At 36.3% G+C, this 20,566-nt stretch overlaps 1 protein-coding gene across 2 annotated transcripts in view; it reads left to right on the top strand.

Moving 5' to 3' along the window:
- Window positions 1–20,566, top strand: part of Ep300 (EP300 lysine acetyltransferase) — an 81,275-nt gene that overhangs the window by 30,244 nt on the left and 30,465 nt on the right. The window contains exons 3-12 of one of the 2 annotated variants that reach the window (XM_005322217.4): window positions 904–1,080; window positions 3,149–3,410; window positions 4,483–4,596; window positions 5,863–6,108; window positions 11,810–11,903; window positions 12,444–12,581; window positions 14,602–14,719; window positions 15,488–15,662; window positions 18,719–18,796; window positions 19,384–19,493. In XM_005322217.4, the coding sequence (XP_005322274.2) occupies window positions 904–1,080; window positions 3,149–3,410; window positions 4,483–4,596; window positions 5,863–6,108; window positions 11,810–11,903; window positions 12,444–12,581; window positions 14,602–14,719; window positions 15,488–15,662; window positions 18,719–18,796; window positions 19,384–19,493 (1,512 nt within the window). The remainder of the gene's footprint in view (window positions 1–903; window positions 1,081–3,148; window positions 3,411–4,482; window positions 4,597–5,862; window positions 6,109–11,809; window positions 11,904–12,443; window positions 12,582–14,601; window positions 14,720–15,487; window positions 15,663–18,718; window positions 18,797–19,383; window positions 19,494–20,566) is intronic. The other variant, XM_021724399.3, reaches the window with a different exon arrangement.

Below are 20,566 nucleotides of genomic sequence, written 5' to 3'. Positions count from 1 at the left end.
TAAAAAAATAAAAAGAAAAAATATATATATCTCACAAATCACCAGTTTTCTCTCTCTAAATAAAATACTGGAGTACAAAAACACTTTGATTTGTCAAACTCTACAATGTTATATTTAGGGATTAGATGACAGGAAGCTGAGTTGAATTGGCCATGGTTTGTACATTAAATGTAAGTACATCATATGCAACTTAATGGGAATGAATGGCAAACCTTTTTTTAATAGATAATTTCAAAAGTGTTTCTAAAATACCTTTATCTCAAGTATTTACAGAAAAGAGCTGTAAATTTACTGTACTTCAGGCCCCTTGTTCTTGATCTTAAGAATGTACTTTCAAAGGCATGCTTTTTAAAATATGTTTTATTGGGTACTAGGAGTTGAACCCAGAGGTGTTTTGCCACTGAGTTATACCTCTGGGACTTTTCTTTTTTCTTTGTTTCTTTGGTACTGGGGATTGAACCCAGGGACGCTTGACCACTGAGCCACATCCCCAGGCCTATTTTGTATTTTATTTAGAGACTCACTGAATTGCTTATGCCTTTGCTAAATTGCTGAATCTGGCTTTGAACTCGTAGTCCTCCTGCCTCAGCCTCCTAAGCCATTGGGGTTACAGGCGTGTGCCACCAAATCCAGCAAGGTCTTATTTTTGAGACAGGGTCTCACTAAGTGGCCAAGGTTGACCTTAAACTTTCAATCTTCCTACCTCAGACTCTCAAATTGCTGGGATTACAGGCATATGCCATCACATCTGGCTAGTTTTCAGTATGTTTTCTAATATGAATATAGGATTTTTTTCAAAATTATTTTGTATATAGTATATAGAAAATCAAAAGGGAAATGGCATAGTAATGTCCTAGTAACATGGGAAAGGAAATTAATTTTTCTTCCGTTTCTTACTATTAGATAGGAATGATGAACAACCCCAATCCTTATGGTTCACCATATCCTCAGAATTCTGGACAGCAGATTGGAGCCAGTGGACTTGGGCTCCAGATTCAGACAAAGACTGTACTACCAAATAGCTTATCTCCATTTGCAATGGACAAAAAGGCAGTTCCTGGTAGTGGAATGCCCAACATGGTAAGTACTTACCAGTTACCAATGTATGTTTAAACTGGCATTTTAACAACAAATAAAAGTGTAAAGTTTTGATACCTTCTGTATATGCTAAATTTGCACATTATGAGCCTGAATTACCCTAGGTATGTAATGAGTGAACCCTCTGAGGGAAGAGGAGGTTTGTGCGTTCTCTTAACCAATGAGAGTATTAATCCAAACAGGAGCAAGTAAGCTACTGCAGTTTCAGGGAACTAGCCCTTTAGCAAATTTGGCTGGTAAGCATTTCTGAGGAATAGGAAAGTGAAACCTCTCTGCTCTTAGGGGAAGGATTCTCTGGCAAAGGATCTCAGTTCTCACTGACTGCATCTACTAGTTCTTTTTTTTTTTTTTGCTACTACCATACCAAAGTAACTTCTGTCTCAAAAGATATTTGTTTTTGTTTTACAGTGCTGGGGATCTCTCTACCACTGAACCATATCCCCTATTCCAGTGTGTAGTGGAATTTGTTTGTTTGTTGCAGAACGGGGCTTGAACCCAGGGCCTCAAGCATGGTAGGCAAGTGCTCTACCAAGAGCTACATCCCCAGCTATTTTAATTTCATTTTGAAACAGTCTCCTTAGTTGCCCACCAGGCTGGCAAATTATGATCCTCCTGCCTCAGTCTGCCTCAAGTCTCCTTGAGTAGCTGGAATTGCAGGGGTGTGGCACCACACCTTCCCTTACATTGTGTTTTTGTTTTGCAATACTGGGACTTGAACCCAGGGCTTTGGACATGCCAGGCAAGTTCTTTACTACTGTGCTATACCCCAGCCCCTTATAGAGTATTTTAAGCAGTTTTTCATGTGTTTGGGTACTAGGGATTGAACTCAGGTGCACTCTAAGCCACATTCTTAGCCCTAGAGACAGGGTCTCACTGGGTTGCTTAGCGCCTCTCATTGCTGAAGGTGGCTTTGAACTCGAAGTCCTCCTGTCTCGGCTTCCAAACTGTTGGGATTATACCTCTGTGGTGCTGAGAATTGAACCCAGGGCCAGGGGAGCACTCTACTCCTGAGCCACAACCCGGCCCTGTTTGTTTGTTTCTAAGTGTAGGGTCCTATGGTAACTTTATTTCTCTTTGAGATGTTTTTGGGTTTTGTTATGGTCATTGACTATCTGTATTTTAGTCTTCTAAGTACTAGAAAAATAAAGATTTAAAAAAAAAAATCGCATCCTTGTCCCTTAGAAAGACTTAAACTTTTTTTAAGAGAGAGAATTTTTTAAATATTTTAATTTTTTTTAGTTTTTTCGGCGGACACAACCTCTTTGTATGTGGTTCTGAGGATTGAACCCGGGCCGCACGCATGTCAGGCGAGCGCACTGCCGCTTGAGCCACATCCCTAGCCCTTTACCACTTCTTTTTAATTGGAGAAATTAAATTTCTTCCAGAGTTTATAATTTTTTTTTTACTCCCTTGACCTCTACTGAATCAACCAAGAAGTTCCTTATTCTTTTATCATAGTGGGGAATTGAGAGCCCAGGTTTGTTCTACCAGTGAGTTAAATCTTTAACATTTTTTGAGACAGGGTCTCATTGAGTTGCCAAGGCTGAGCTCGAATTTGTAATCCTCCTGCCTCAGCTACAGCTGGCAAGTACCTCATTCTTTAAAATCTAAGGGAGTCTTATTCCTCTCTCAATATATGTTCTTCACTTTGATTTAGTTCTCTGCATATCATATATTAATTATAGCACTTGGTAATACCATCTTTTTTTCTTCTTACTATATTGAGCTTTTTTTTTTCTCTGTTTAATATTTTAGTTGTCAGTGGACTTTATTTTACTTATTTATATGCGGTGCTGAGAATCTAACCAGTGTATCACACATGCTATGTAAGCTCTCTATACCACTGAGCCACAACCCCATCCCACTTGAGCTTCTTGATGGTTGGGGCCATATATGTATTTGGATCCCTCCATCAAAAAATAATAATAATTTGCATATAGTAGACCAACCATAGAGGTTTTAATAGAAAATATCCAGATCCCTATTTAATAAGAGATAGCATACTGGGACATATCCTGTTAAATGTATCTTTATTGTTATATCCCCATAGGGCCAACAACCTGCCCCACAGGTCCAACAGTCAGGCTTGGTGACACCTGTTGCCCAGGGGATGGGTTCTGGAGCACATACAGCCGACCCAGAGAAGCGAAAGCTCATCCAGCAGCAACTTGTTCTCCTTTTGCATGCTCACAAGTGCCAGCGCCGGGAACAGGCTAACGGGGAAGTAAGGCAATGCAACCTTCCCCACTGTCGAACTATGAAGAATGTCCTGAACCATATGACACACTGCCAGTCAGGAAAGTCCTGTCAAGGTGAGTGGACCCACATTGGAAGGTGATGGTTTTGTTTAGAATTTTGATTATTCTGATGGTATTATGGGTGTATACATAGGTCCAAGCTCATACAAAAAATTTGTGCAGTTTTTTTTGGGGTTGGGAGTACCAGGGATTGAACTCAGGGGCACTGAGCCACATCCCTAGCCCTTTTTCATATTCTTATAGATATAGGGTATCGCTATGTTGATTAGCGCCTTGCTGTTGCTGAGGCTGGCTTTGAATTTGCAATCCTCCTGCCTCAGCTTCTCAAGCCACTGGGATTATAGGCGTGTGCCACTGTGCCTGGCTGTGCATATTTTTATACCTCAATAAAGCTTTAAGAAATATTCTATTATCTGAGAATACCACAGTCAATCCAGCTGGTAAAAGACCTCTTGGCTGTCTAGTGTTTAGCAATAATGTTGCTATCAACAAAGATCATTTTGAGACTCCTCTACTCGTAATCCCTACTGTACCATTGGGAAATGATAAAAATTGAGTTTATTTAATGAGCCAATATCTAGAGATGGTATGAGAGTAAAATTCAAAGGTCTTTCATTTTGAGATGGTCCTCACTGGCTTTGATTTGCCCCATTGTATCATCCTTTTCTTATCATTGAAGATATGCTAACAGCCATGTACTCAAATATTTAACTTAATAGTTTCACCCAGTTTCTTCCAATTTAGTAGGAGTTTGTGTATGAAGTAATTAAAAACTTGTTTATAGGCATGTGTTAGCATATTGGCTTAGAAAGAATATCTTTAAGTATGTCATTGCATAGTGGTGGAAAATGGGGGCTCTGAAACCAGAGGCTTGGGTTTAAATCCAGCTTTGGCTACTGTGACCATGTGCAAAATTGCTTAACTTTTTTTTTTTTTTTTTGTGAGGGGCCTCTTTTCATATTTAAATCTGAGTGTTAATAGGAACTTCTAAAATCTAATATACAGTAGCACAGTTATGAAGGTAAATGTGTTTATACATTTGTAGCACTTAGTGATTGATAAGTTAGCTATGGTTTATGTAAAAAGAAAATCCTACTCTTAAAAAAAAGTTTTTTCTCCATTTTAGTGGCACACTGCGCATCTTCTAGACAAATCATTTCACACTGGAAGAATTGTACAAGGCACGATTGTCCTGTGTGTCTCCCTCTCAAAAATGCTGGAGATAAAAGAAATCAACAGTGTAAGTGATGAAGTCTTTTATGGTTTATACCACAACTACTCAGAGCCTCTCACTATGCTATTTGATAGAATCTAGAGTACTGTTTTTTTCTTTCTTCTTTCCTTTTTTTTCTTTTCTCTTTTTGCGGTGCTGGGATTCAAACCCAGAGCCTCACACTCTCTACCGCTGAGCTACACTCCCAGCCCAGAGTCCTTCTTGATTATGTGAGGTTCCTGTAATTCTGGGACTGAGGTAGAGGTGCTATAACTGCCTAGTGCTGTCATACTATGTTGAAAAAATGTTTTTTTTCCTTTCGCTTTTTCTCCTTCCAGTTAACCACATTAATTCCTAGAATCAGATTGTTTAAATAGCTAAAATAAGATCCAAGAAATCTAACTATCCATTCTTTTATTAAAACAGCCATAGGTGAATTTGGGCTCCATTTTAAATGCATGGAAATTTCAATATAATTGCTTTGACATTGAGCAAGTTACTCTCCTATGTCTGAAGTCTAAATAACTTGAAATTTTTTTTCAATATTTATGTTTTAGTTGTAGTTGGACACAATACCTTTATTTTATTATTAATTTTTATGTGGTACTGAGGATTGAACCTAGAGCCTCGCACATGCTAGGGGAGCACTCTACCGCTGAGCCACAACCTCAGCCCCAGAAGTTATCTTAACAGAAATAAAAAACTGATTATTTTTTAATCTTTTGATGAAAAAGTTTTTCTTACAGCAAAGACAAGTCATAAATAAAAATATATTTTAAAAGTACATCTACCACATCTCTGTCAACCATAACTTTAAGCAGTGAAAAATGGAAAGCATGTGAAAATGGAAGTAAGTTCCATAAACAAATCAAAAATTCCCCAGAAGAAAATTGGGAATAGGAGATAATTTACCAGAGGGAAGAAACACACAAAGTTCACTGTTAAGTAAAGAAATAGCATTTTAAAAAATCTCATTGACACATAAGATGCTACCCAGTGTTGGTATTTGTGTTGTTCTGGGGCATTCATATACTGTTGGTGGGAAATCTGATACAGCCTGTTTGGTATTGTGGACCAAAAACCTTTCATACCTATGATCCCCTTCAATCCCAATCAGTTTTGCATCTAGAAGTTTTTTCACAGAGATAATGGAAGTCAAGATATTGTATACTGAGATATTTTATGATCACCATTAATAATAATTTTGTGGTTTTTGAAATTTAAACATGTTAGTCTTTCTTTTTTTCCCCACCATCTTTAATATTGTAATGCCATCTCTTTCATCTTCTATAGCAATTTTGACTGGAGCACCAGTTGGACTTGGAAACCCTAGCTCTCTAGGGGTGGGTCAACAGTCTACCCCTAGCCTAAGCACTGTTAGTCAGATTGATCCCAGCTCTATAGAAAGAGCCTATGCAGCTCTTGGACTACCCTATCAAGTAAATCAGATGCCACCACAACCCCAGGTACAGGCGAAGAACCAGCAAAATCAGCCGTCTGGTCAGTCTCCCCAAGGCATGCGGCCCATGAGCAACATGAGTAAGTTGTGTCTTCCTAGTAGCAGAGATGATATTGGTTGGGTATATAAATGACATCTCTAATTACAGGATTAACTCCTTGTTTTTTTTTCTCAGTTTTCCCCCTAATTATGGATATAATTTTTTTTTAAAAAATCACAGCCTAAAAGAACATTTATGATCCATATACCAAAGGTTACACTTCTGGATTACATCATTTTTTTCTCTTTTTTTTTGTGGGGCAGGGGGAGTTTAAATTTCTAGAAATGAAAGTTTAATGAGATCCCTGTGTTATTCTGTATCTTCCTTTACTATGTGGATATCTTTCATAATCAGTAGTATCTTTTTTAATGTAATATTTCATCTTATATAATGGTCTATTACAAATGGACTTTGAGGTTTCCAATTATTTTGCCGTTTTAAAACTCAGTAGAGATAGGTGCCAGTGGCTCACGCCTATGATCCCAGCATCTTGGGAGGCTGATACAGGAGGATTTCGAATTCAGAGCCAGCCTCAATAGTGGCAAGGTGCTAAGAAACTCAGTGAGACCCTGTCTCTAAATAAAATACAAAATAGTGCTAGGGATGTGGCTTAGTGGTTGAATGCCCCTGTGTTCAGTGTCCAGTCTCCCCCCCTCAAAAAAAAAAAAAACCCTCAACAGAAATTGTATTTGGCTTAAGGTATTGTTTTAGTTTGAAATATATGCTAATGATCGTGGTTATTGTTGTTGTAGATTTCCATGTAACTGGCAGCAGGAATAGTGCGCTGTGCCTCTGGAAATAGATTTTTGAATAAACTGGTTTGTCGGTGTTCTGATGATATCCAAATTTGGTGTTTTTTCTTGCTCTGTGTATATGTGATAAAAGAGCTTTGCCCTGTGACTGTCCTTTTGTTGTCAGGCTGTTAAACATCTAAATTATTTTGTTTAAAAAGTTAGATTGACACTTTTGTTTTTGTTTTTTGGTTTCTGTTTTTTTCTCTTTCTAGTGCTGGGGAGAGAACCCAGTGAGCCAGGCAAATGCTTTTCCACTGTATCACACTCCTATTCCTGTTCCCTTTTCTCCTTTTTTTTTTTTAAATTTATTTTATTTATTTATGTTTTATCTTTTGCCCACTGGGGTGTTCTATTCCTGATTTTATTTTATTTTATTTTTTGGTACTGGGGATTGAATCCGGGGACTTTTTACTGAGCTACATAACCAGCTCTTACATTTTTCATTTTGAGAAAGGATCTCACTAACTTGCTTGAGGCTGGCCTAATGTGGTGATTCTCCTGCCTCAGCCTCCCATTTCACTGGGATTACATGTGTTTCCCCACTATGCCTAGCTGTATTTTTATTATTTAAATTGACCTTCAAGGCATTGCCTCTTCATCCTCTTGTGTTTACTAATAAGAAGTATGGTCATTCCTTAGTATTCACAGGGTCTGGTTCCAGAATTCCCCACAGATATTGGAATCATAGGATGCTCCAGTCCCATATACAAAATGGATTTGTATTTGTATGTAATCTCTAAACAATGTCTTATTACTAGATCATTTAGGAACTAGAAACAAGAATAAAAGTCCGAACATGTTCAGTACAGGAAAATAGTTCTTTTCCCTTACTTCCTTTTATTTTTTTATTTTTTTATTTTTTTTTAAAGAGAGAGTGAGAGAGGAGAGAGAGAGAGAGAGAGAGAATTGTTTTATTTTTTAGTTCTCGGCGGACACAACATCTTTGTTGGTATGTGGTGCTGAGGATCGAACCCGGGCCGCACGCATGCCAGGCGAGCGCGCTACCGCTTGAGCCACGTCCCCAGCCCTTCCTTTTATTTTTATTTATTTAATTTTTTAAAGATGTTGATGGGCCTTTATTTATTTATATATTGTGCTGAGAGTTGGACCCAGTGCTTCACACATGCTTACTGAGCCACAGCCCAGCCCCTAATACTTCTTTTTGTGCAGTGCTAGAAATTGAACCCAGGACCCATCACATGTTAAAGTTAAAGCAAGTGCTATACCACTAAGCTACCGCCCCGCAGTTGCTCTAGTTAATTTCCAATTTTTCAGCAAACAAAAATGTTATGTCGCTTTCCCGAATAGAGTTAAAATGGTAACACTTCCTCACCCACATCATTTTAACCCTAAGGTATTCATTCTTAGGAACTAAATGAAGAAGATGGAATAGATATGTAATTAGAACTTTAGGAAAATTCTCTGTCATGAGATTGGGGCCATAAAAAATGTCTGCATGTCCACCCCAGTAATAAGTTCTTCCTTTGGTCATCAATACATATTTGGGATAAAGGTAGTATTTTGGTGAATTCTTTGTTCCCCCTTTCCAGTATATGAATAAGAATTTTCCCTTGCATTTTGATTTGGAGTTTTTCAACCTACCTAGAGTTAGATAAAGATGTGTGTACATATCCTTTATCTAGAGTCACTACTTTTCCACATTTTTGCCGTATTTGTTTTTTTCTGCATGGATTTGAGGCATCCTACCTTTTTTGGGGGGGGGAATCCCAATTTTTTATGATTAATTATATTACAACATATATCCTAATAATAACACTATTTTTAAACTATCATTATCAGTCCTGAAAATTTAATAGTTATTCAATAATGTCATCTAATGTATACAATATTCATTGAAATTTACCCACTTTACCCCAAACTCTGAGTGTACATTTTTTGTCATGTGTTTTTTCTTTTAATCTAAAAGTCATATAATTAAATTGTCCCACTGTATGGATTTGTCTGTTTATTTCCCTTTTAAACTTTTCAGACTAATATTTCTTAGCAGTGGTATATGTGTGAACATTTTTAAAATATCAGTCTAAATATTATCTTAGTATTTATATTTGCCCTTAGTGCTTTTTTGTGGGGGACTGGGGTATTGAGGATTAAACTCAAAGGTGTTTTATCACTGAACTTCATCCCCAGCCCCTTTTGTTTTTTTAAGACAGAGTCTAAGTTACCAGCTGGGACTGGTCTTGAACTTGTGATCCTCTTTCCTCAGCTTCCCTAGTCACTGGGATTACAGGTGTGCATCACATGCCCAGATTAATACCTATTCTTTATAGTATCCCTGTTTTCTTGTTGCCCTTCAAATTTTCTTATTATCTTTCGGGTATTTTATGATAATTCTGAAACTGTTATTATGAGAAACTTATTTTCCGTTTGGTTTTGTATTCTTTTTCCAAAGGCTTGTGTTTCTTTTTTTTTTCCTTTTTTTTTTAATATTTATTTTTTTTTAGTTGCACTTGGACACAATACCTTTATTTTATTTATTTATTTTTATGTGGTGCTGAGGATCGAACCCAGGGCCTTAAACATTCGAGGTGAGCCCTCTACCGCTGAGCCACAACCCCAGCTTGTGTTTCCAATACTTGAGATCTTTCAAAATATTGTATTTATTATGGATGTATATCACAGAATCTTTACCTGAAATATGTAGTACTAATGAGGATAAAAAAACCTAAGTAAGCATAATGATGCCATGTGGAAGATATGTTCACAATTCCAACTTGGGTAGCAGACATGTCTCTCACTGTGACACAACCGGCTGTAGTACCGGATTATATCGGGCTGTGAATTGTAGGTAACTGTGATGGACAAGGTTGTAGAACAAATGATATGCAGCATTCAGACATTCTGTGCTGGAGTGTGGAGTAGACATCCTATGTGGGCTTGGTCTCCACGTTAAACCCTAGTCTGGCTAGATAGGCAAATGATTAAGTAGATGGTGCTATTCGATTTTTCTTACATGAATCAGGTTGGATTGTAGAGATTCTATAACAGAGGAGGGGAGAATTTTTTTTGAAGCCTAGAATTTTTAAATGTATAATTCAATTACAAAATTATCTTTTCTGTGTTGGAGCCTTAAGTGATCATGCTGGACCATGTTCTCATATCTTCTGGTTACTAGTGCATTTATTTAGTCTGAAAATTTTATTGAGATGAAATCCCTTTAGAAAACACAAGTATATTCTCTTGCTGGTTTTCAGGTGCCATGAATTTTCTTTTCAAACTATGATTTAGCCATTAGTGGGAACCACTGTTAAATAAATCTGGAGAATTTGAAAGAATGTTAGAATTTCTATTTCCTGAGGCATCAGAAAGCAGTAAAATGAGCAAGATTATATATTGTGAAACCACAGTTTTGTTTTTTCCTTCATTGTACTATTGTTTTTGCCATCAGTAAAACATCTGTTACACATACAATTTTTCTACAAAGGTATTATCTACATATGAAGTGTCTATGGTGACAAATAGAGAATTATGGACAACACAGTTCTATTTCAGAAAGACCATTCCAGCAACTACTTTTCAGAGAGCCAGCCTGTTGACATCAGAAGGAAGGTATTCAGGGACCAGAATGAAAGAAGTCCACAGTACTTGTCTTCATTAAATATTATTTATAGATCTAGCCAATTTATTTACATTTCAGTGGGAAATTTTGTTGTCTTTAAAATAACTTGAGGGAGTATATTAATAGAACTTATCAAAAAAAGTTTTAACATGAAAATCTGGTTTAGTGTGAATATTGCCATTGGATACTTTAAATAAATAGAATATTCATTATAATTGTTTGTTGAAGAAGTAGTAGATACACATAGAGCTTTTCCAAACCATTTTGAAGGAATATTCAATTAAATATGTTTTTCTTTAACCATAACAGTACTTCTCATCCCACTGTCGAGCAATCAACATACTCCTGTGTCCTTAAATAAATTTTCTGTGCTTATGAAAACATATATATGTATAGTTCAGTTCCATGAATGGTTTTGTTTGTAGTTTTAAATTTTTTTCCTTCTTTTAATATAACTGAATCTATATTACTATGGAGTCTGGGTCTACATAGATATAACTGTAAGACAAATGATTAGAAGTAGAAATTCTAAGTTAAAGAAGATGTCCATGTGTGTTTATATGTTTAATGCCTGGACATACCTGTCCCTAGAGTTTTGAAACATTTGAAAATGTTTCTTTCCTCACACTCTATTTTTGAATATGATTTCATTTATTTATTTATTTATTTTGGTTATTGGGGATTTAAGCCAGGGTTACTTTACCACTGAGTTATGTCCCTAGCCCTTTTTTTAAAAAAAATATTTATTATTATTAGTTGTAGTTGAACACAATATCTTTATTAGTTTATTTTTGGTGCCGAGGATCGAACCCAGGGCCTCGTGTGTGCTAGGTGAGCGCTCTACCTACCGCTAAGCTACAAACCCAGCCCCCTTCCCCAGCCCTTTTTGTTTTTCATTTTGAGACAGGGTCTCATTAAGTTAATGAGGCTCGACTTGAATTTGAGATTGTGCTGTCTTCGCCTCCTGAGCCTTGGGATTACAGACTTGTACTGCTGCGCCCAACTCAAAATATAGTTTTAGACTATCAACTTTTAAAAATCTTGACTTTTCATACAACAAAAATATATTGTTTCAAATTCTTCATCTATAAGTGCAGTTCAGCACATTTGCATTCTTTTTAAAACTATTGTATTTCTTTTTCTGGGAATTGCCCATTACTTTCCTGTTGAATTATCTTTTTCTTAATGGTTTTGTAAGGGTACTTGTATGTATTAGCTTTTATATGTTACTAATTATATTGCTAATAATTATTTATTGCATGCGCTACAGTTTTTTTCTAATTTGTCATTTGACTCAGCTTATGGTGTTTATTGTATGGTGGCTATTTTATTTATTTCTCTCTCTTCCTATTTACTTTGTTTTGACTTAGATGCTAGTCCTATGGGAGTAAATGGAGGTGTAGGGGTTCAGACGCCGAATCTTCTTTCTGACTCAATGTTGCATTCAGCCATAAATTCTCAGAAGTAAGTTTTATTTTGATCCTGAATCACATTTCTAATACTTAAGAATTTCTTAAAGTTTTAGTTAGCTTTCTTGATATTTTCTTTATGAAATAAGAGAAACATGTTGTGCTTTCTACTCTTATTTTAAATTGTATCAGTAGGAAGTTTAAGGATCACATCAGCATAAAAATAGTTTGATATAGTCCATTGTTAGGAGTCCCATTATCCAAGGGGGTTCCCTGAGATGTTATGTCCAAGTAACAGCTTTATCTTTTGTCATGATCTAGTTTCTCCCAAACACAATTCTTCATTCTTCTCTTATAGTAGGAAGCATAATTTTTTTCCCTCACACCAGTACAGTGACATAACCCGCACAGATGCAGTCACACGTGTATTTTCTCTTATGCACATATACTTGCCATAGGGTATTATTACCCCCTTTATGCAAATAGATTTGCCATTGGTTATTGAACCTATGGCAGTAATCACTCCCAGCACTGATTAAGTGAGGTCTTCTCTCTCCTGCCTTTCACTAAAACTATTTTTATGGCTACTTTGAAGCCCAATGATGAATGAGAATGCCAGTGTGGCCTCCCTGGGTCCTATGCCAACCGCTTCTCAACCATCCAGTACTGGAATTCGGAAACAGTGGCATGAAGATATTACTCAGGATCTTCGAAATCATCTTGTTCATAAACTGTAAGTAAGATTGTGGGCATGTCTTATTTATTAAGAGCTATCGTGTGAGCATTCTTCCAACCTGCTAGGCTTTTAACCACCAAAGAAATATTACTGATAACCAAACTGTTGATGTTGAATTCTGTTCCTTTGTCATTCTTGCTTCTCAATTTTTTTTCTCCTTCCATTTGTAGATTTTCAGCTTTAACATTATGTGAACTATTCTCCATAGTGTCAACAATGAATGAACTGATTAACTATTGTTTATTTTAGTGCCATCACCTTGCATGATTTATATTTCATATGAAAACTTAATTCTCAGTTTTTTAAACTATGTAGAGGGTAAGATCCTTTTCTGTTAATCCTGGTTTGATTTTTATTATGTTGACAAGTTAAATCTAGTTAGGTGGTCTCTCTGGTCTTGTGATCTTTCTTTTTTTAGAGAGAGAGAGAGAGAGAATGTTAATATTTATTTTTTAGTTTTCAGCAAACACAACATCTTTGTGGTGCTGAGGATTGGACCCGGGCCGCACGCCTGCCAGGCGGAGCGCGTGCCACTTGAACCATATCCCCAGCCCCTCTTGTGATCTTTCAAAAGTCCTCATAACAGCTTATGAAATACTTTCTGCATTATATGAATTTGATGTATGCCAGGTGCTCCTCTTCACAAACTCCATCTTGAAACAGTTTTTGTCAGATGTAAACATAAGGTAAAATATAATGTGCCCAAGATCAAAAAGGCAGAGCTTAGATTTTATGGATTAGACTTTACCCTTAAAAAAGCATGAAGCATTTTTTCTTAGAGAAATTAAGTCTTTCCGTTTCATCTCCACTCAATAGCAGGATCTCCTTTTTTTTTCCCCTGCCTGTCTTTTTTTGTGTAGGGAGGGGATGTTTTTAGAGAATTGAACCCAATCGTGCAACACCACTGAGCTATACCCCTAGTCTTTATTTCTTTGTTGCTTAAGCTGGTCTCTAGCTTGTGATCTTCATGCCTCAGTCTCCTGAGTTATTGGATTATAGACTTACTCAGCATTTTTATTTAAGTTTTATTTTATTTGTTTAAATACTTTTATAGTTGTAGATGGACACAATATCTTTATTTTTATTCATTTATTTTGTAGTGTTGAGGATCGAACACAGGGCCTCACATGTGTGAAGCAAGAGCTCTACTACTAAGCTACAACTCCAGCCCATAAATTTTATTTTTTGTAATCCTCTAGGGATTGAATCTGGGCTTCACTCCAGCAAGGCAAGCACTCTACCAATGAGCTACATCTCTAGCCCCATTTCTTTTTACTTATCATTATTTTATTTTTGAGACAGTATCTCACTGAGTTGTCTGAGCTGGCCTTGAACTTGAGATTCTCCTGCTTCTGTTTGCCTTCCAAATAAGTGGCATGTACTACTAGCCACATTTTTCAAATTGACTTGATTGAAATCATCAGGCTTACCTTAGGTTGGCTTAATTTTTTTTTTTAAGTTGTCAATAGAATTTATTTATCTATCTGTGGTGCTGAGAATTGAACCCAGAGCCTTACACATGCTAGGCAAGTGCTCTACCGAGCCAAGAATGCTGTGGTTTTAATGAATTAATAAGGAATAACCAAACTGTTATTTTGTAATTAAAAAGTTTTTTGTGCTTTCAAATTTTTCTAGCAACTCAAGTTGTGTCTTCTAAATTTTCACTTCCATCATCTTGATCTGTTTTCTTCTAGTATACTGTACATTTAAACTATCATGACAAAGGTCAGGATTTTTTGTTTGTTAATTTAGTGCCTTATAATTTCTTGAGTTCTTCATATAGAATAATAGGGAGAATTTTTATGGAGTCACTTCTTATATTGTAAAGAGGACATTTTGTCTTCACAAAAAAAAGAATTTCATTTTGGTAAGTATTGCTGTATATGTGAATACATCTTTTTTCCCCTTAACTGTATGTTCATTGTACAAATTGGGGAAAGTATAGAGTATTGTACATTTGTATGACATGAATGAAAAGTTGACATGGTATTACAATAAAAGGATTTTCTGTTCCCAGTGTTCAAGCCATATTTCCTACTCCGGATCCTGCTGCTTTAAAAGACAGGCGGATGGAAAATCTAGTTGCATATGCTCGGAAAGTAGAAGGCGACATGTATGAATCTGCAAATAATCGCGTGAGCATCTGATTTTTCTTTTCTGTTGAGAATCAGAAATGGGCCTGTTCTGTTGTTTAATTTAGTCTTCTGTAACATACCAAGTGATACTATGCTTCCAAGAGTACTCCTTTTAGTTACCTCATCTTTTTATCTCAGTACAGTCAATATAAAGCAATTTCTTAAGTGTATATCACCAAAATTCTTATTTATTTATATATATCTTTATTTATTTTTATATAATGCTGAGGATTGAACCCAGGGCCTTGCACATGCTTAGGCGCATGCTCTACCGCTAAGCCACAACCCAGCCCAAGATTCTTATATTATTTCCACTAAATACAGTGCACTGACTTGCTACTTTATTCATTTAGATTGTGTTTCTGTCGACTTAAAAAGTGACTGAGCTTTGTGCTATTTTCTCTAGATCATGGTATATAAGCTGCTTGAAATTGTCGTCTCAAGTAACAATGTAGTTTCTCTTTCCAAGTTGACACTAACTTAAAATGTAGGGTATTCTTTCCATGTCTTATAAGTTACCAGTGTATATTTTGGAATCCTGCTTTTAGAGATTGTGGTTTATTGTATGAATTCATAATAAAACTATTGGCCACATGATCATTCCAAACATGAACTTATTGTTGAAATGACCAAAGAAGATAGATTGATTTTTTTCCATTTAGTTTCTGTCTACGTTTTAAATGAAGCTTATATTTGTTCTTTGTTAATTTTTTCAGTTAACCAATAATAGTTCTTTTACCCTCAACTCTCTTCTTTTACTTCAAAAAGGCTGAATACTACCACCTTCTAGCTGAGAAGATATATAAGATTCAGAAGGAACTAGAAGAAAAACGAAGGACTAGACTGCAGAAACAGAATATGCTACCAAATGCTGCAGGCATGGTACCAGTTTCCATGAATCCAGGGCCTAACATGGGACAGCCACAACAAGGAATGACTTCTAGTAAGTGACTTTTACTTATTTTGATGAAGTTGATTATGTTTGTGTGTCTTTTCAGTACTAGGACTCGAACCCAGGTCCGTGTGCATGCTACCACTGTACTACATCCTTTGCCCTTGTATTTTATTTGGAGACAAGGTCTTAATAAATTACCCATGCTGAACTCAAAACTTGTGATCTTCCTGCCTGAGTCTCCCAACTAGCTGAGACTAAAGGTCTGTGCCACCTCACCCGATTTATAAAATGGTGTCCAAACAAAACCATTAATTTGTATAAGCTGTGTAGTTGTTCTAGGGTTTTCAGAGGTGGCCTTTTGCCAATGAAATGAATATAGTTCATCCATTAGTAAAAACAGCTATTGAGGGCTAGAGAGCTTGCCTAGCAAGTGTGAGACAATGGGATCAATTCTCAGCACCACATATAAATAAATTAAAGGTCCATCAACAGCTTATATATACACACACACATATGTGTGTGTGTGTGTGTGTGTGTGTATAGTGACAGTTCATGGGGCTGGGGTTGAGACTCAGCAGTAGAGTGCTTGCCTAGCATGTGTGAGGCACTGGGTTTGATCCTCAACACCACATGAAGATAAATAAAGGTATTGTGTCCAGGGCCTTGTGCATGCCAGGCAGGCACTCTGCCAACTGACGTATATCCCCAGCCCTAAAAAATATTTTTAAAAAATGTCAGCTGAAGAGTATATAAAATGTGAATGTGTAACCTATGTGATTCTGCAATCTGTATTTGGGGTAAAAATGGGAGTTCATAACTCACTTGAAACTATTGTTCGAAGTATGATATGTCAAGAGCTTTGTAATGTTGTAAACAACCAATAAAAAAAAAAAAGATTTGGGGGCATTATGCTTAACTTGATAATCTGACATTGTTTTTTTTTAGAGCCTAAAATAGTCTTCTCTAATAGTGGAACATAGAAAATAATGGCTTGCCTGTGACAGGCAACTAGTAGAGGTAGGCCGGCTAGGTTCAGGGACCCCATAAAGGCTTAAATACTTCTTGAAAGTATTCAAGAACATGTTGCAATGTCATGCTTCCTCTTTAACACAACATATTTTGTGTATTAAAACAAATTTTTAGAAGCATGGTATCATTTAAAATCGCGTCTGGTCGTTTCTGGTTGTAACACCATTCTCCTAAACATTACTTCATTTATTCATTGACTTAATAGGTTCTAAGCAGTGAAATATGGTGTTGAGACACAGACATAAGAACACAGGCTGTTGAAATGATGTAAGAAAGGCTATGATAGTGGGTATTTGTTCCTCTTAAGTTAAGGAATACTGACTACCTATAGGAAGTATGAACTGAAACTCCAAATAGCAATTCTTACACCATCTGTTGACCACTGGAACTGAGGAATTCATCTCCCTCAATCCTTGGCCTTTAGCAGCCATATTTGAGAACTACAGTGTGCCAGATGCACCGATTTATTTATTTATGTGGTTACTTATTTATTTTTGGACACAGTCTCTTTGTTTGTTTTGGGGCATAGTCTCATTAAGTCACCCAAGCTACTAGTGTAGAATTTGCAGTCTTTCTACTTTGGCCTCCTGAGTAACTAGGACTTTAGGCATCTGTAACCACATCTAGCTAAATACATACACTCTTCTAACTGACCAAAGATATATAAAGAATTAGAAAGAGCAACATTTCTGGCAGAAGGAATAGTGTATATGGAGTCCCAGTGGCAAGGGAAGAGGAGAATACTTTTTGAGTAGGTATAAGGAAAAAATGTTTTGGAATGAGAAAACAATGATTAGATTTGAGAAATGATCTCAACGAAAAAATAATGATTCCGAAAATAAGAGAAAATGAAATAATCTGGGTTTGATCCTGAACTAATATAATTATTTGGGAAATAGAGAAGTACACGTTTGAAATACTAGGGTTGGGTAGAATTTGCTCAAGTAGTATCAGTAAAATAATATGGTAAGTTTGCTGTTATTAAATTTGACATTTTATAAAATTAGATCCTTGCCTTATTCCTATTTATAGAAATTAGTCATAGACAAACTTAATGATTTTGAGTTTTAAGAGAAATGTTTGAAATTGAAATAGACTATTCAAGCAAATGTAAAAGGAAATTAAGAAATTTCTCTATGTCTAGGCACTACCTAAAGTTTTTTTTATCTATTTATATGTGGTGCTGAGGATCAAACCCAGCGCCTCACACATGGTAGGCAAGGGCTCCACCACTGAGCCACAACTCTAGCCCCAAACTGAAAGTTTTTAAAGAAAAAATAAATAATAATAGAAGGTATCATAAGCAATACTGGACTGAACAAACTGAGGAAAGTATTTTCAATATTAAGGGTGCTAATCACCTTACTATGATAAGAGGGAGAGAGAAGGGCTGAGGTGTGGCAGAGCGCTCATCTAGCACGTGTGAGGCCCTGGGTTTGATCCTCAGCACCACATAAAAATGAATAAATAAAATGAGAGTATTGTGTCCCAACTACAACTAAAAAATAAATACTAAAAAAAGGAAAAAGATTAAACAATAATTATGGAAAATATATATGAAAGAACAAGTAACCAAATCAGTAGAGATATTTGGAAGGCTCTTTAAAAGTTAAAAATGCTCATTTACTACACGCTTTGAGCTGTCTTAAGTGATGGGTGATATCTTCTTAGAGGAGGGTCTCCCACCTGTGTACCTGAGGTTTGACTGTGCAGCACTCAGGAGGAAGGAGCTGGTCACTGAGGCATCTTGTTTTGTCTCAGGATTGTGGAGAATTAATATTTTTCTCTGTACACCTTGTTGGATATATAGATGATCTAAGAAAACAGTAAAATTCATATATATAAATCTCATTTTTAAATATTCTTATTTTTGTGTTTAAGAGGCACATGATATAGTTCAATATAACATGAAGACATTTTCTTCAGGCTCATGTCTAATTCAGATTTTTTTTTTTTTTTTTTTGAGATTCAGGCTGAATTTTTCAAGCTATTATTAGCAATATATTATAGATTTTTGTTTAGTGAAGGGCAGCTGGTACAAAAATACTTGTTTAACCATTTCTCTTCCTTTCCAGATGGTCCTCTACCTGATCCAGCTATGATCCGTGGCAGTGTGCCAAACCAGATGATGTCTCGGATTACTCCACAACCTGGTAAATTATGAAAGAAAAATCCATTTTTAACAGTCTCTGGTGTACTATAAAATTATACTTGCCATATTTTTTTCTTGCTTTAGACCAGTAGCAAGTATCAAAATTACCTGCTTGTCAAATTAAAAAACTTTTTTGGGTTGGAAGCCCACAGGGGAAGGGGCGTTGGGGATGACAAGTAAATGATAAAACATCTATTTCAAAACAGCTGGCTAAGTTGGAAATGACTGCAGCTTATAAAATTTCATTTAGAAACTATGTTAGTTAACAATCCACTTCTTCAGCTGTTGTGAATGAAATATTCATTTGTAGTTATGAGGTTGAAAGAAAGTCTTTGTTATTAATCCTGAGAAAATTACACAGAATCAGATATAAAAATTCTTATCTTGGGGCTGGGACTGTGCTTCAGCGGTAGAGTGTTTGCCTGGCATGTTGGAGGCCCTGGGTTCAATCCTCAACACCATATAAAAATAAAGTAAAGGTATTGTGTCCAACTACAACTAAAAATGAAATATTTAAAAAAAAAAAAAACCTCCTATATCTCACTTCCTTCAAGGTATTCAGATGTTATGTTTTACATGAATTCACAGGTTTAAATCAGTTCGGTCAGATGAATATGCCCCAGGCCCCTCTTGGACCCCGGCAAACCTCTCCTCTTCAGCACCATGGACAGTTGGCCCAGCCTGGAACTCTCAACCCGGTTAGTTTGACTTCTTTGGGTAATCTGTTTGACTTCTACCTTATATATTAAAAATCTTTTTTCTTCGTTTTTACTTCATATCATAAACTACAAGATTTTGTTCTTACACTGCAAATCTGTTGTAGTTGGCTTTTTATAAATATGATAAAATGATGTGTTTCAGGATAAGAATAGTTTTAATATGGCAAGAACTAAATAGTACACCACAACTGGGAAAGAAATGTTAATACCCTTAAATTTTGCATATCTTGTTTACCTAGAAAGTACTTTTTAGAAATTTTTCCTAATTTCTAATCCTGAGATAATAAGTGGATGTAAGTTGAAGAAAATTCATGTTAAGGAAGTGGCATTATGTACTCAGTTTTGCAGTGTGAGTACTGGGGATCAAGGGTACTTTAATATTGAGCTATATCCTCAGCCTTTTAAATTTTTGATTGTGAGATAGCATCTCAGTTAATTGCCAAGGCTGCTCTTAAATTTGCCATCCTTCTGCCTTGGCCTCCTTAGTAATTGCCATGGCTAGGAGTACATGCATGTATGACTATGCCCAGTTCTTGTGTACTGAACTAGGGGGAGAGAGGGGGTATTAAGTACATTGAGGAATTAATTATGGTTAAACTACAGTAAATTAAAACACTTTGTAGGTAATAATTTTGAAGTTTAGATAATGGCCACAGAAGTGGGTTGTAACTTAAAAAAAAAAATGGCTAAAGTGTATATATCATAGCTGACAAAAAACAGTCGGTCCCTCTCCCCCCCATCCCTGGAGTTTCACCGTTCACACTTTCTATAGATACCTCTTTCGTTTAGTACCTGTTTTCCCCTCTCCAGGCAGGGAATGATCTTTTGCAAGGGTAATAGAAAGGCAGTTGTCTGATTTAGAAACTGGAGAGTAGAGACTTAGCATCTTGCGGTTGCTTCTGTAAAGTCTTAGCCAGCCAGCCAGCTCCTGCCTTTGTCCCATATCTCAGCCTGCCTTTTATATTTACCAGGTGCCACCATTTCTTGGGCCTTTTTGAAGTTCTCCAGCATTTACTACTACATCTCATTAATCTGTCATATTTAACCATGCA

This window comes from Ictidomys tridecemlineatus, chromosome 6 (genome assembly GCF_052094955.1).
Source record: "Ictidomys tridecemlineatus isolate mIctTri1 chromosome 6, mIctTri1.hap1, whole genome shotgun sequence".
NCBI lineage: Eukaryota > Metazoa > Chordata > Mammalia > Rodentia > Sciuridae > Ictidomys > Ictidomys tridecemlineatus.
The sequence above is the reverse complement of the archived record's forward strand: the minus strand, read 5'-3'. Positions and strand labels throughout refer to the sequence as shown.